This window comes from Bradysia coprophila, unplaced genomic scaffold, assembly GCF_014529535.1.
Source record: "Bradysia coprophila strain Holo2 unplaced genomic scaffold, BU_Bcop_v1 contig_94, whole genome shotgun sequence".
NCBI lineage: Eukaryota > Metazoa > Arthropoda > Insecta > Diptera > Sciaridae > Bradysia > Bradysia coprophila.
Window position 1 is genome coordinate 9,008,744 of NW_023504022.1, and position 14,888 is coordinate 9,023,631.

Here is a 14,888-nt window from a genome sequence, read left to right on the forward strand (position 1 = left end):
TGCACGGGTCACAAAAAGTTTCTCTTATAACATTTTGTTTGCAGTTAGGTCACACGACCAATTTTCAATTTAATATCGGTCTTTAAAGCTGTGTTCCTTTAGGACGCGTTGAATTGTTATCTTTTATTTTTAATAAGAGGTGGCTCCATTTATTTGAAGTATTTCTTACAATGATTAAATGTAGTTGGAGACGGGTAAAGGTGGTTTCGAAACTGTTTGCCTAGAATGAGTCCCTCAACCAGTTGCGATAACAATCTGTACTCAAATTGACTGCAGTTTCATACAGTACTCTAGTCCTACAAACAGAATATGAAAAAATGTAAAACGTGAACGTGAACTATCAGTGAACGCACTTCAAGCATGAGTGGTACTCTAAAGAGAGTACTTAAAGTTGACAGTGTATCAAGCTTTGGCACTGTAAAAAAAATGTTACAAAAATTCTCATATTACACAGCACTCCATTTGGAAGCTTTTACTACAATCACCTATGCTTGTAGTGTTTTGACGCAGCGAGTTGCAACTATCTTTATTCGAACAGACACACACCACTTGAAGCTGTGTCAAATAATCTCTAAAATCGACAGTGTTCCTCCATCATTATTTTGAATATTTCCGCGCGCACACTTATCGTCATCGAAATTCTCTCTATTTTTATATTCACAAAATTTATCTTCTTCTGACTGATTGCGATCTGCGCAAGATTGAAAATCAGCTGACACTATAGTCATTCTCGTGAATGGGTTTCCAACAGAAAATTATGATTGTATATAAACAAAAATAAAAAATGTTCATCTTTCATCCATCTACACTCTACAGTCACAACTCACAACTTACATAATTTTGGCCATGGAATCTATTAAAGAACAAGTCATTTATGTGGATAGTCGTAGATTATTGACAATAATTCATTGTTCTTAGGTAAGCGAAATAAATAGTTGGAGCAAAATTTATTTACATTTTGTTTTTAAGTGCAGTCACGGCATTAATGCTTATTAAGACAAAACGAAAGAGGGAGATATGAAACAATTCACGAGACTTTTTAGGAAATTCCTAGAAACGACACAAAAGCGAAACGCAACTCATAGTACAAATAATGCGAAGTGGACATTGTCCAGACTAAAAGATAATGCCTTCGGAAAATACTTGCTGCTAACGAATACATTAAGTTCTGGGTTTCTTATGGTAGCTGGAGGTATTTGTTGAAGTAATCGTTTTACCCTTTGAGTGCTGTAGGTTTTTTTTAAATTCAAGATCAAATGTCCCAGGAGATCGAGTACCAGCGAGACAACTCGAAAAAACGGTTCGACTATGAACGATCAGGTTAAATTAAAAGTTTTTGAATATTGAAAATTGTTCACTCAATGCATCCACACTCAACTAAAACTTCTAGCAAAAATGTTTGTTGTTGGAGCCATTCAGGGACCCATTAACCATTTTTTCTATGGATGGATGGATCGAGTAATTAAAGTCGTTAATTTGAAAAATGTATCGAAGAAAATTGTTTTGGATCAATTGATCATGTCACCAGTTTGTATCTTAGCATTTTTCTATTCAGCTGGTATGTTAGAAGGACAGAGTGCAAGTGCATGCACTGACGAGCTTAAGTCGAAATTTTTAACCGTATATAGGGTTGGTGGAAGAAATCCCTTAATGAATTCAATCGAAAAATTTTTAAATTATTTCTGTTTATTCATATTTACAGGCTGATTGGGCAGTGTGGCCGATTACTCAATTCATTAACTTTTACTACCTCCACCCGAAATACAGGGTGATTTATGTAAACTTTGTTACGATGTTGTATAATGTATTTTTGTCTTACATTAAGCATGACGAAAGTTATCCGGTTACCACGGAAATGTGAACAAAGAATCTAGTCCCTCGTTCGAATGTGTTATGTGGGTAAATTATTTATTTTGTTTTGAGGTGGATGCTCAAATATTTATTTTGTTTTTTTTATTGTTATATGTTGATAAGTAGTACACAAACTGTTATTTTAATGTTAACACGACGTGTTTTACTTGTCCATAGTTCAACAGAATGGTTAGCTACTTAATATCGAGACAATTTTGGAGAAAGTGTTCAAAAACTACGACGAAACTTTGTCTGTCTTTTAAGCCAACCTCTAAGTATGCAGAGTCAAAAATTCATTTATTTTTCAAAGTGTTCGTGTCGCCCGAAAGAGTAAAAAGTGGCACTGACAGTATAGCAAAACTAATAAAATGTTCCCTTGACTTGATCATAGTTTAATATACGAATCCGCCACACCCTCTCATTCATCGTGGTCAATATTATCCTCATGACAATGCGTAATCACAAAAAGACTGGGGTTCGGACGTTGAACTTAGATCGAGCGTACAGTATCTAAACATGAGTGCGTTGATATGCTAATTAAATTGAAATTTTACCTTTAAAGCACGAAACCAACTCACTTCAAGTACGAGTGCTAGTGGAAACTCAATAAAAAAAATTCGGGAGAAGCATTTGCCTTTAGTGCTATGACGCTCGCAAGAGCGTAAAAAACTTTCTCGCAGTCATTTTCTCACTTCAACTGAAACTTCAGAAGCTTTTGTTGTGAAAAACGTTGTGTTGGCCTCGGGTAAAAATTACGAACTCTTTGACTTCTATCCGTTTGCTCCTACTACCCTTAAAGTATTTCATTCGTAATCTTCGCGTCCATTCAACGAGCTATCATATGTTAACATTGGTTAACAAATTTGGAAATTTGTATAAAAAAACTGATTTTCTTACTTTTTGAAATTGATGAATTTTAAGGTTTGAAGTATCTAGCCATATCCCGAACCAGCGACCGCAGCATCACTTTCTACTCTCCAACGAATAACGTCGAACTGGAAAGCTCAAAAATTCAAGAATTAATGGAATTCCTTGAACATTGCGCGACAAGCCAAAATAAGACAACAAGACAACAAAAACGCTAAGTATCTCTTATCGCTCAACAGATCTAATATAAAAAGACTCTCAAGTCTTACAGGTGTTCTAACAGGTCATAAACACTTAGAAAATCATCTTCACACGATAAGTATATCGACTGACCCGTGGTGTGATATGTGCGGCGATATTGAAACAATAGAACACTTCCTCTGTCATTGCCCAGCGTATATCAAACCAAGAGCATCACATCTAGGCTCGTATACAATCAATCCGCCAAAAAACCCTAAAGGGTGAAAGTGTGACGCAAGTCCTTGTTTCTAATTACAAAATAACTGATATCGCTGAGGGTGACGCATTTTGTGCCTCAACGCAAAAGTGTTATCGACAAAAAATGTAACCAAAAAATTTAAGATAGAAAATTTTAGAAAAAAAATGCGTCACAAGTGGCAGATGATTCAGGACATATTTTTCTCTATTTGAACTATTTTCCTAACTATTTTTCCTCAACGTCTGCCACTTGTGACGCAATTTTTTTCTAAAATTTTCTATCTTAAATTTTTTGGTTACATTTTTTGTCGATAACACTTTTGCGTTGAGGCACAAAATGCGTCACCCTCAGCGATATCAGTTATTTTGTAATTAGAAACAAGGACTTGCGTCACACTTTCACCCTTTAGGGTTTTTTGGCGGATATCGTTCTTTTGGAAGTTTAGGTGTAAGGGTAACTAGTTTTGTAAGCAACTCATGTCGACAACAGCTCAAATCCAACAGAAAATCCGATGGAAGTTTGGAAGTGTCAGAGGAGTCATCTTTCATCCCAAAAATTAGGAACCAACCTTGGAACACCTTACTTATATCGAAAATAACCCAAATTCATCGAAAAATCCGATGGAAGTTAGGAAGTGCCAGAGGAATTATCTGTCATCCCAAAATTTAGGAACCATTCTTGGAACGTCTCACTCATGTCGAAAATAACCCCAATCCATCGAAAAATCCGATGGAAGTTAGGAAGTGCCAGAGGAATCATCTGTCATCCCAAAATTTAGGAACCAACCTTGGAACGTCTCACTCATGTCGAAAATAACCCCAATCCATCGAAAAATCCGATGATAGTTAGGTAATGCCAGAGGAATCATCTGTAATCCCAAAATTTAGGAACCAACCTTGGAACATCTCACTCATGTCGAAAATAACCCAAATCCATCGAAAAATCCGATGGAAGTTAGGAAGTGCCCGAGGAATCAACTCTCATCCCAAAATTTAGGAACCAACCTTGGAACGTCTCACTCATGTCGAAAATAACCCCAATCCATCGAAAAATCCGATGATAGTTAGGTAATGCCAGAGGAATCATCTGTAATCCCAAAATTTAGGAACCAACCTTGGAACATCTCACTCATGTCGAAAATAACCCAAATCCATCGAAAAATCCGATGGAAGTTAGGAAGTGCCCGAGGAATCAACTCTCATCCCAAAATTTAGGAACCAACCTTGGAACACCTTACTTATATCGAAAATAACCAAAATCCATCGAAAAATCCGATGGAAATTAGGAAGTGCCAGAGGAATCATCTGTCATCCCAATAGGAACCAACCTTGGAACACGTCACTCATGTCGAAAATAACCCAAATCCATCAAAACACTTTTTCCAACATTTACCAATTCATAATTACTAGCTGAAAAAAAATTCTTCTAACACACACACACACACACACACACACACACACACACACACACACAAAACACGCTGTTATATGGCATTGTATGGAAACTTCCGGGAGTCCTAGCTGCCAAAAACGCTTGCATACCCCCATTTTTTAAAATCTTATTTTGATCTAGGGCCCGAGATTGACCTATAACCAAAATTTCAGGAAAATCGTAAGAAACGTTTAGGAGTTACGAAATCGTTCTTTTTCATAGGAACTAACTAACTAACTAACGTAGCCAATTTGAGTTATCTGAAAATACGAAATTTTGCTTATTTTCATACAAACAACAATATTTCGAAGTTCAATATCTCGGCCAATTTTGAAGCTGCAGTAACGTGTGATAGCTCGTTGAGCTCGTATGGATGCCTAGATTCCAAATATCTAAGTTTGGAGGTCGTTAGAATTAAGGGGGAGAATTCAAACAGTTGCTAAAAATATGCTCCGCCGTCCTCAAAAAAAAATTTTAAAACATTTTTGGTAGTGGACTCGCGTCACGCCCGCTTACTAACGTGCGGGCATGATTACAAATCAATTTGGTGTATTGCTCCAACAGAAATCCTTAAATTCATAAACAAGTCTAAGAGAATTTAAGTAACTGTGGGGAAGCCTCAGGGCTTAGGTGCATGGTATTTTCCACCCACTTCTTCTATTTATCTATCTATCTAGCCATATCGTTCGGCTGTGTTTAAGGAATGGTTACAATCGTTTTGGTCTGCAAGGCCCTATGGTTTAATGGAAATTCGACCGAAAAGATGACAAAATACTTACAAAAGAAATGATGTTGCCCGAGAACGACGTATAGTGTAAGTGTGACGCAAGTCCTTACTTACAAACGAACTCATATCTGAAGGGGTGACGAACGCTTACAGCTTCGACAAGCTAAAGGTAATGCGTCTCAAATGGCAGATGTTGAAGAAATCGCGGTAAAGAAAACTGAAGAGCAGAGAATATATGTGTCCTGGAAGAAATACATCTATAAAGCCAAATCATCTGCCACTTGTGACGACACGCTATATTTAGTTTTTCAGTTGTTTACATTTGACTCATCATCTGCCCATTTCACTGTAAGTGGTTTTTGGGCGATACTATATACGTACAACAGCTACTTCAATGAACAGGGTTCAGATTAGATAAGTAATATTTTAGAAAATTAGCTTCAGATAACCAATATCATTTGATTGCATTATTTCACTCACAACTGGTACGTGCGACAGTTCGTAAAACTTTATTGCTACTACTCTACATAGTACCATATCAGTCTGTTTTTGATTTACCTTTTAAAAAGTAATATTGCTGAGTCTTGTCCAACGTCTCACCATGCCTTATGAAACCTGGACACCTGAACTGGTATTTTCTGCACATAATTCAGAAGTTGAATTGCTAGAAGCGAAGCTACGAACCGCAAAAATTGTGACCGCTCTTGCTAGTGTACCAACGTGGGTGCTTGGCAATGCAGGTTAGTTTTCTTATTTTTTTTAACTTTCGATATCCGAATTCATTCATTTTATCACTGAGGCGTGCCAATCATATTTGGGGAAAGCATTGCCTGGCTCATTAGGTTCAGTGCTGACGTAGAAGGCTGTAAAGTATATGCTCGAACAATCTTTGCTCTCCTCACTGCAGATTTTTTCAGAATTTGTATTGTTTTAGAACCGTTTGATTGAAGCCAAAATCGAAAAAGCAACCGTAAGTTTTGCTGTGTCCTTTTACCAAGCTAAAATTAGATCAATCCAGGGACGATTGGATAGACTGTTGAGCGATATATCGAGAAATGAGAGAGAGCTAGAAATTGTTCCTGCTTTTATGGCTTGTCAGGAAGTAATGGTAAATCACTCGGCACTAAAAATGACATCTAGCAAAAATAAAATAATTTTTGTGGCCAGACATTATTTCAAGACACGACCTACCCATTTTGGATTAAGCCTGATATATCATCACCACTTCTGGTATCATTCGCTGCAGTTTATGTGGCCGTGTGTCAAATGACTGTCGAATTATTTGATAGCTATAGACCAGACGTTGCTAAAGAAATTGTAATGCTGGGAAACGTTGTAGACGACTACAGAAGGCGGTTCCTTTGCTTTAGGCTTTACAAACCCAAATATCCGATCTTTTCTCGGAAGAACATAATTGACAAGTACGATGAGAAACTTCGGACGACCGATAGATCGAAGACAAGGGGAGAGTTTGATTGTTACTGCTTGTATAGACAAAATTACAGTGCATCGCTCATCGAAACGTATGGGAGTTTTTTTGATTCAGTGAAAGCAGCAATTGTGGACTCGGGACTACTGCCAGATGATGAAACATCGGATGAAACGCCAAGAAATGAATGGTGTACAGACCACAAGCGATGTTATTTGAATTTGGAAAGTCGTAAAGAATGTTTTTGTAAGGACTGGAATTCGTTCGACGGGGCTTTATCGATTAAGGGAAAAGAAGTGGAAAAAGCAATTGCACATGGGCAGTGTCTCTCAACGATTTCTTCAAAGGACACTTACGTACGACACTATCAATACTCCTGTAACACGTGCGAATTTTCGAATTCGGAATGTATTTGTCGAAGTTGCATGCTAATGTGCCACAAAGGACATGATGTTGAGTTTATACGGTACGGCTGGTAGGTACAAAATTACAAATTTAGTTCATTCCTCAAATTCTACCGTCGGTATGCCATGTTGACAGGTTTTTCTGCGATTGTGCTGATCTATCTGCAGATACAAATACAGAGTGTCAATTGACCAAAGAAGAGGAATTGCTAACCGAAGAAGTTCCAGCCATTGGTGAATTCATTTTTTTTTCTTCAATAACCCGAAATCGATGGTAATTCCCATTCTTTGATTGTAGAATACGCTTGGCCATTTGTTGTGTGTAAAGAATGCGAACAAGAGGTTGTTGGAGAAAGATACAAATGTAGAAGCTGCAGCGACTTTGATTTATGCAAATCATGCGTCGCTGATCAAGTTCACACCAATCATGATGATTTCATCAGAATGATCAAGACAAATACATCGAAAGGTGTTGAAAGATCAGGTGTACATCGATTTGTCACTTGTGATGGATGTGAGGAGAGTCCGTTATGTGGACGCCGATACAAATGTACTCAATGTGAGAATTGCAATTTGTGTACTACGTGCCACGACAATGAGGTTCACGACCATGACACATTCGAAGAAATTTCAATATCAAAATCGGCGGTGAATGTTAAGAAGATTGGCTGGGGTGGACTTATGGAAGCATTGAAAATTACCCAGCAATTTCAATCTGAAGCATATTGCAATGAAAATTCAGCACCTGAATCTGATGATATAGTGGAAGTTTGCCTTCTGTTGGACGAAGATCCGGTAAGCCCGGTTAATTTTTTTTGAGTTAAATTTTACCTTATCACAACTTTATTTCTGAATAGCAAATGCCTTTTTCGGGTACAATCACCTGTCAGGAGAATACAATTTCCTTTGCCATAATTATGAACGGACGCATTCCACAACAACCCAACGGGTATTGACCGCATTATACAAAATCCTCTATTTGAAATGAAGACTTTTCTTTTTTTACCCAGATTTGAAGTGATTCTGTTGCTGGAAGATAAAGTACTACTTCAATTCAATCCACGCTGGTATCAAGAAAAAATTGTGGTGAGCACGGATGATACCGATGTGGAAGAGTATGCCCTTTTCTCCACTCTAGTTCCAGATGAAGAGTTTCGATTGAAAATTCTATTTGAAGAAAGCGGTTTCCAGGTTTCTGTGATTTTCTGTTTAAGCAAATTTGACAAGAGTAATTGCAACAAAGTATTTCTAGATAACAATAAATGATGAGACGCCCATCAACTTCGCACAACGTATTATTGATGACGAATTAATATTCAAGGTTAACGTTTCCGGCGATGTGGTACTTGACTCAGTCGCATTCAATGTATACAATTCTACGTAAAGTTTGCTCTTAATATTGTACTTAGTGGGTAATTGGGATATTTCGAAAATAAATAAAATTTCAATGATTTTTTAAAGCTTTCCACAAGCTGAAGATTATTAATATTTTCAACTTACAGTAATCCACCCAGTCAGCTACCAATTTTTTGAAAAAACACGTTTGCACCACGTCGATGGCATTCTTGAAGAAGATAGTTTTACGTTTTCAAACATGACAACAGATCCAATTTGGGCTAGCCAAGTTCATCGTTTGTATGATCTACGTCAGAGTTTTCTAATAGAAATACGAATACAACACTTTGTCAATATAGGAATACTGTTTGTCGACGTACGACTCGTAAGGTACGAGCGCTCAAGATTATTAAACTCAGCGTAGTTAGTTAGTTACGTTTATTGGTTCTAGTAAGTAATTACGTAGATTATGGTTCTGCTATGTTTACAGTTAGTGAGATTTTCCCATTGTTCTTTACGTTTTATAGAATTTTCTAAAAGCGCCTCTTTGCGTCATGGTGAGTCTTAAAACTGGTGATGGGCCACAAAAGGTGGCTTACCTGCCCAGACGTGCTAAATTGTCAGCTCTTTCATTGCCGTCAATGCAACTGTGTCCGGGGACCCAGTAAAGGTTGACTTTGTTATTATTGGAAAGGCAATGCAGTGACTCCATGCATTCTATTATAAGTTTTGATGTAAAACAGTGAGAATTTGAAGCTTTGAGTGAAGCTTGACTGTCTGAACATATGTTAATGTCTTTATCTTTGACATCAAGGGAGGTCATATTCTTGCATGCTACAAAGATTGAACTGATTTCAGATTGTGTAATAGTGGCATAGTTGTCCAGTGGTTTTGATATGTCTAGCGTGAGTTCGCTAGAGGAGACTCGAAACTCAGAGTAGAGAACACCAGACCGATTTCATAGAAGTTTACTGTGTCTACTATAATCCAAATCATGCAAAAAAAACAGCTCTCGAAAGCATGAAACTCATAACTTAAAACTTTTGTATGCATTGAAAGACTGACGTCTACAAAGATAGTAAGATCTACTCAATTCGACGGACACATACTATGCATCCACCCACTACTTGCTCGTCAACGAATAACTACAGATTCTTTTTTTTTAGTTACCTCACACCTAACTGCATTCTAGCCACTGCCGAAAATGAACTTTAGGTTGTGAGTGGTTGCCGAATCGGGTCTCCACAATGTACCATTGATTCTGGTTAGTTGAAAGGAAATGCAATGTGTCGCAAAACCAATTTTGGACTTAAATTATTCATGCAAAAATTCACAAAATTGCAGCTTTAATCATAGTAGGAAGTACTGTCCATGTCAACTCCAGCGGAAAAGTGTTCGCATTCCGAACGATTTATTAGCAAACCCAGAGGTCCCTTCGGAAGTTCCGTTCCTGTTTCGATTGCATTCAGAAAAGATCGCATATAACATAAATCCGCACCGAATCGGGACTTATTCCAATCAACGTGCGACCCGAAAGCTTCTATTTCACACAGTGCTCCAAATTCTTTATGGTCATCCGGCAGTTGCATTTCTGCAGCCAACGTTGGCGTACTTAAATTAAAGTCACCATGCGCCTGAAATTAGAAATCTGAATGTTATATACGGACTACCGAATTTACAGATATTATCTCTTGCCTCACGTAGCTTGATGTGACCAAACTCATGAATGGCCAATGCGATAAGGCTCATTTTTGAGGCTAATTCAACTCTTTCAACTAAATTAAATCGTTCGGCATTCTTGAAGCTCATTTCAAAAGCATTTTGATAATGTTCACAGTTGATGTAAATGGTATTCAAACCAGAAAAACCTCTTAGCTCAGAAACCTCGTTTCTGACTATAACAAAACGGATATGATTTGGTGGTTTCGCCTTCACACCGAATTTCTGAAGAACACTGGCGACAATATCTATTATCTAAAATATTTAATTGCGATCAAGACCTCGAAACACATTCACACACAGTCAACAATAATACCTGATTGTGTCTCACAACTTTTTGCCCTAATTCGATCCAAGATTGGTGGTGAAGGTCAGGAATATTTACAATCATCGCTTTGACAGCATTCAGCAAGAAAGAAAGCTTACTTCCATCCCCTTTCGTATCATTTATTTTCGTTAAGTGGACACAAAGAATCCATTGGGCTACAGAGTCATCATTGATGGCCTGGTTTAAAATGTCTTTCAGTGCATCAAATCCGTACTGCGGGAACTGGCCTTGTACTCGGTGGATGGCGCATAGGTTTGCAATTATTGACGAACGTATTTCACTACATAATTAAACAGTGACAACACATACGTACTATAGTCGTGTTAAAGAACATAATACCTGTTGAGAGACTCCTGGTTATATTTTAACGTTATCGGACTACAGTTGGACCAGAATTCAACGAGTGGCTTAATATCTACATAATTGTTCGGATTTATCTTAGGTGCGAATGATTGCATAAAGAATTCTATAAGACCAGCCATATCTCATAAATTTAAATGTGATATTTATTGTACAGATGGAAAATGTATTTTATTGATTAAGTTTCTTTCAATTCACATAAACAAACTATAAGAATCTGTCAACGATTGAAAATCACTGCTGCCGATCGAAAATATCAGTGTTGACAGACAACAAATTTTATCTAATTATTTTGGGCACGAAATTTTTGAACTGTTGTGTCGACAGAGCAGCAATAAGATACAGTCTTGAAATCGAGATGGTCGATCAATAAATAATAATATGTTTTTAGTATAATTGAGTCAGTTTACAATAGAAATTGTATGAATTCTCATATTCGATCTCTTTAACAACGAATTCTCGCTAATGCGTTACATTTAACACATTGAAATTACGTAGTGACTATTCGCCCGTATGGGCGAATAGCATTCTTATAATACTAACACTATTCGTTAGTACGGGCGAATAGTATTCTTATAATACTAGGACTATTCGCCCGTACGGGCGAGTAATATTCTTATAATACTGACACTATTCGCCCGTACGGACGAATAGTACTCTTATAATACAACGACTATTCGCCCGTACGAATTCTGTTTAAATTGCACCAGTGTGAGTTTCTGGCCTTAGAATCATAATTCGACGTATTTCGTAACTGCACCTACGATCGAAAAGTGATTGCTAAGAAAAGCTGAAATTGTTGTAATGTTTTTGTTTTGTTTTTCGTCTCATTATGATCCTTACGGCACAGAAAACGTAGTTCGTGACTTGTGACGAATGCAGAATTTTTTCAGGACACGTCTTAAGCTTGTCCTAACGAGGCGAAGACGAAAAATACTATTTGCATACCAGAGTCTTACCATGTCACTTTCCATGAATCTTTGGTGTCGAAGATGTGTTCGTGTACTTGCGTTGCTGTGGCGATAGACGGTTTCCGGAATTACAGCCGAGAGGTATGTTGGGAATCGACAGGACTTTTTGGTATTCTCTAGAAAAGCGTGTTGCCTTCTTACTTCTGGTGGTGCTTTATCACAGAGAGCGTAGAGCCATGGCAGAGGTATGGATCCGACCGTACCAGTTACGATTCAATGGCTTCGTTGAGTTGTGTGTCTACTTTTTGTGTGTGCGCGCTGTTTATCCACGAGGAGCAGCAGTATTCATCGTATTCATTGTTTGTTGGCACGATGCGGATACACCCCAAGTGGTGACGGATAATTTGTTCAGCAAGTTTTTTCTTGTGCTGATTTTCTTTTTGTTTCAAAGTTAGCGAACGGTCGAGCGTGACTCCCAAATAGGCTGGATTGAATTCATGTTTTAGACACGAGACGTTGAACCAGATTCTTAGCTCTGAGGAGTCTGCGCGGTTGTTCAGGTGAAAGGCCAATGCGACGGTTTTCGATGCGTTTGGAATTAATCTCCACTTCCGGCAGTATTAAACGTAATTTACCATGTCTTCGTTCAATGTTTTGTTCAATTCTTGGATTTTTTTTGTGGTGTGCAGTTTCGATGTAATTGGTGAGTGAAAGAACCTGGTCGGATCTATGTCCGGTACGGAAACCACCTTGGTCATCTAGCAGGATTTTTTCAATTTCCATTCGGTTGTACAGGACACGTTCCATTAATTTTAGCGTTTCTGGTTTTTCTTCGTTCTTGTTCGGTTTTAGAAGTGCCATTACTTTTGTTATTTTGAACGCTCGTGGTGGGATGTTCGTCTTGATTATGTTCGTGAAGAAGCCTGTAAGCTATGTTCTGCATCTGGGTCCAGAATTCTTCAGAAATTCTGGATGGATCGAATCGGATCCAGATCCACTAGCTCGTCCTTTTTTCATGATATTTAGAGCCTCGTCGTGGAGAAACATCTGGAGATTTCGCTACTCTTTGGTGTCTTTTTTCGGAAATCACGATTTTTTTGGTTATCCAACTCAGGAAATCTCTGTCGTGCGGAGCTTTTAACGTTTGTACCAATTTTCGTGCGATTCTATTCGGTTTCATTTTCGTTTTTTTTTTCGAATCAAAGCTCATGCTATTCTGCTCCATCTGCATGTCCATGCTTTCAACTGTTTGAGTCAACTTTTTCTTCCTCGTTTCATCCAATTATTTTAGAAGCTCCTCAGCTGCTCCGGTACTTTAATTTTCCTTAATCTCATTGTGCAGCAGTACAGACGGTTGCTCTCTTCGCACCAGCACCAGCACGGAATGTATTCCTTCCTATTAAAATTTCTCTTAAGCTATGTGTGCCTGTTACTTCTCTTTGATCGAAAAATATAGTAAATTCCAACTCATTCATTTGAATTCTTTCCTTTATCTTCTGGGCACGTACTTTTTGGCTATGGTGACGATCATGTTTGTAAACGGTGGCGATACATATATCATTTCGCTTAATTCAACTTTATTTAAGTATTTTTTTTTTCAAAGAAATAGTGTCAGTATTATAAGGATGCTAATCGCACGTACAGCACAGCCACCTGCCACAGTGATGATGTTTGGCCGGTCGGCCGGCCGGCCAAACATCATCACTGTGGCAGGTGGCTGTACGTGCGATTAGCATCCTTATAATACTGACACTATTTGCCCGTACGGTCGATTAGCATTCTTATGATACTGAGACTATTCGTCCGTACGGTCGATTAGTATCCCTATAATACTAAAACTATTCGCACGTACGGACGAATAGTCTACTTATACTACTGACGCTATTCGCCCGTACGGGCGACTAGCATCTACCTTGAAATTAATTGCGGCTTGTCAACTTTTGGCACCCTGGACTTTACTTAAATAGTCGAGGAATGCCTCCAAATAAATTTCTAAAAATCCAAAATCCAAAAATCCATTATGCAAAGACTTTCCAATTGAAAGTGGTTCAAGCTCATCGTGGTTTCTTTGAATTGAAAAAAAAGTTAAGTAACAAATTACACACCAAGTGGATATATCATATAAAATATACCTGTTTGCTTAAATTGAACGACGAATCGAACGAGCTATAACTCAATAATATCGTAGTGAACTTGCTTTGTAATTTTGCAGTGAATTTACTTTTAACAAATTAATCTTACGGAAGCGAAACATGTTGATAATTCAAGATCCAGCATACCATAGCCGAAAATGTTAGTATACCAAGAAATTTTTTCTGGGTCTCCCATTTCCCATTTCTTGGCATATCAAGATTTCTTTGCTATGGTCTTCCGTACCTTGATATATCAAGATTAAAAAAAAAAGTTGAGATAGAAATCTTGAGCTAACTTCAGGAACATAAATTCGTTCGACCCGGGTAACGAACAAAAAATGTAAAAAGTAATTCATACCCAACACCTTACTTTATGACCACTCAATTTGCTGAATAAAGATTTTTTTTCAAACAATGTTTATTAATCTTGCTTTTCAGACTTATTAAAATGTTTTTTCTGCTTTTAATGCTAAATTAAACTTAAAAAATGTTGAAAAAATTGAAAAAAATTGAAAAAATTAAGAAAATTTGAAAAAATTGAAAAAATTTGAAAAAATTTGAAAAAATTGAAAAAAATTGAAAAAATTGAAAAAATTTGAAAAAATTGAAAAAATTAGGAAAACATTTTCTCAAAATTAGTGCCTGATGTGATGTCACTCCAACCGATATTATTTTTTGTAAGTGGATAAAGGGACTTGCGTCACCACTTCCACTGCAAGTGGTCTTTGGGCGATCTCGCATACATTTCTCTAGAAATTTTCTACAGAAATATCTGCCACTTCATGGGTGGAATTTGTTTCATGCTCTGATACAAATTTAGGGTTTAATCATTAAAAATAAAAGATTTAAAAAAAGCAATTCAAAAAAACCCGCCCATTAAGTTTAATACAGCGGCACTGAAAAAGAGGATGGAATTTTGAAAGCTGTTGAATGACAATAAAATGTTGACAGTTTA

The 14,888-nt window shown here is 37.4% G+C and overlaps 3 protein-coding genes across 5 annotated transcripts; 2 read left to right on the forward strand and 1 right to left on the reverse strand.

The window, feature by feature from the left end:
* Positions 1–725: 725 nt before the first annotated feature.
* Positions 726–1,983, forward strand: LOC119085304 (mpv17-like protein 2). The gene is made up of 5 exons (XM_037195652.1): positions 726–918; positions 975–1,192; positions 1,252–1,320; positions 1,391–1,629; positions 1,703–1,983. The coding sequence occupies exons 2-5, from the start codon at positions 1,018–1,020 to the stop codon at positions 1,859–1,861; spliced, it is 642 nt and encodes a 213-aa protein (XP_037051547.1). The 5' UTR covers positions 726–918; positions 975–1,017; the 3' UTR covers positions 1,862–1,983.
* Positions 1,984–5,784: 3,801 nt separating this feature from the next.
* On the forward strand, positions 5,785–8,612 carry LOC119085305. Of its 3 annotated transcripts, none has more exons than XM_037195653.1 (9): positions 5,785–6,055; positions 6,115–6,185; positions 6,250–6,423; positions 6,483–7,219; positions 7,285–7,382; positions 7,447–7,943; positions 8,006–8,097; positions 8,159–8,339; positions 8,401–8,612. In XM_037195653.1, exons 1-9 carry the CDS (start codon positions 5,917–5,919, stop codon positions 8,530–8,532), a joined length of 2,121 nt encoding a protein of 706 aa, XP_037051548.1. In that variant the 5' UTR covers positions 5,785–5,916; the 3' UTR covers positions 8,533–8,612. The 3 variants fall into 3 exon arrangements, with proteins under 3 accessions (XP_037051548.1, XP_037051549.1, XP_037051550.1); XM_037195654.1 differs by having other exon boundaries at positions 5,786–6,055; positions 7,285–7,370; XM_037195655.1 differs by having other exon boundaries at positions 6,002–6,055; positions 6,115–6,180.
* Positions 8,613–8,912: 300 nt separating this feature from the next.
* Positions 8,913–11,168, reverse strand: LOC119085306. The gene is made up of 4 exons (XM_037195656.1): positions 10,870–11,168; positions 10,519–10,810; positions 10,179–10,457; positions 8,913–10,117 (listed from the first exon to the last, which is right to left on the reverse strand). Exons 1-4 carry the CDS (start codon positions 11,010–11,012, stop codon positions 9,830–9,832), a joined length of 1,002 nt encoding a protein of 333 aa, XP_037051551.1. The 5' UTR covers positions 11,013–11,168; the 3' UTR covers positions 8,913–9,829.
* Positions 11,169–14,888: the final 3,720 nt, after the last annotated feature.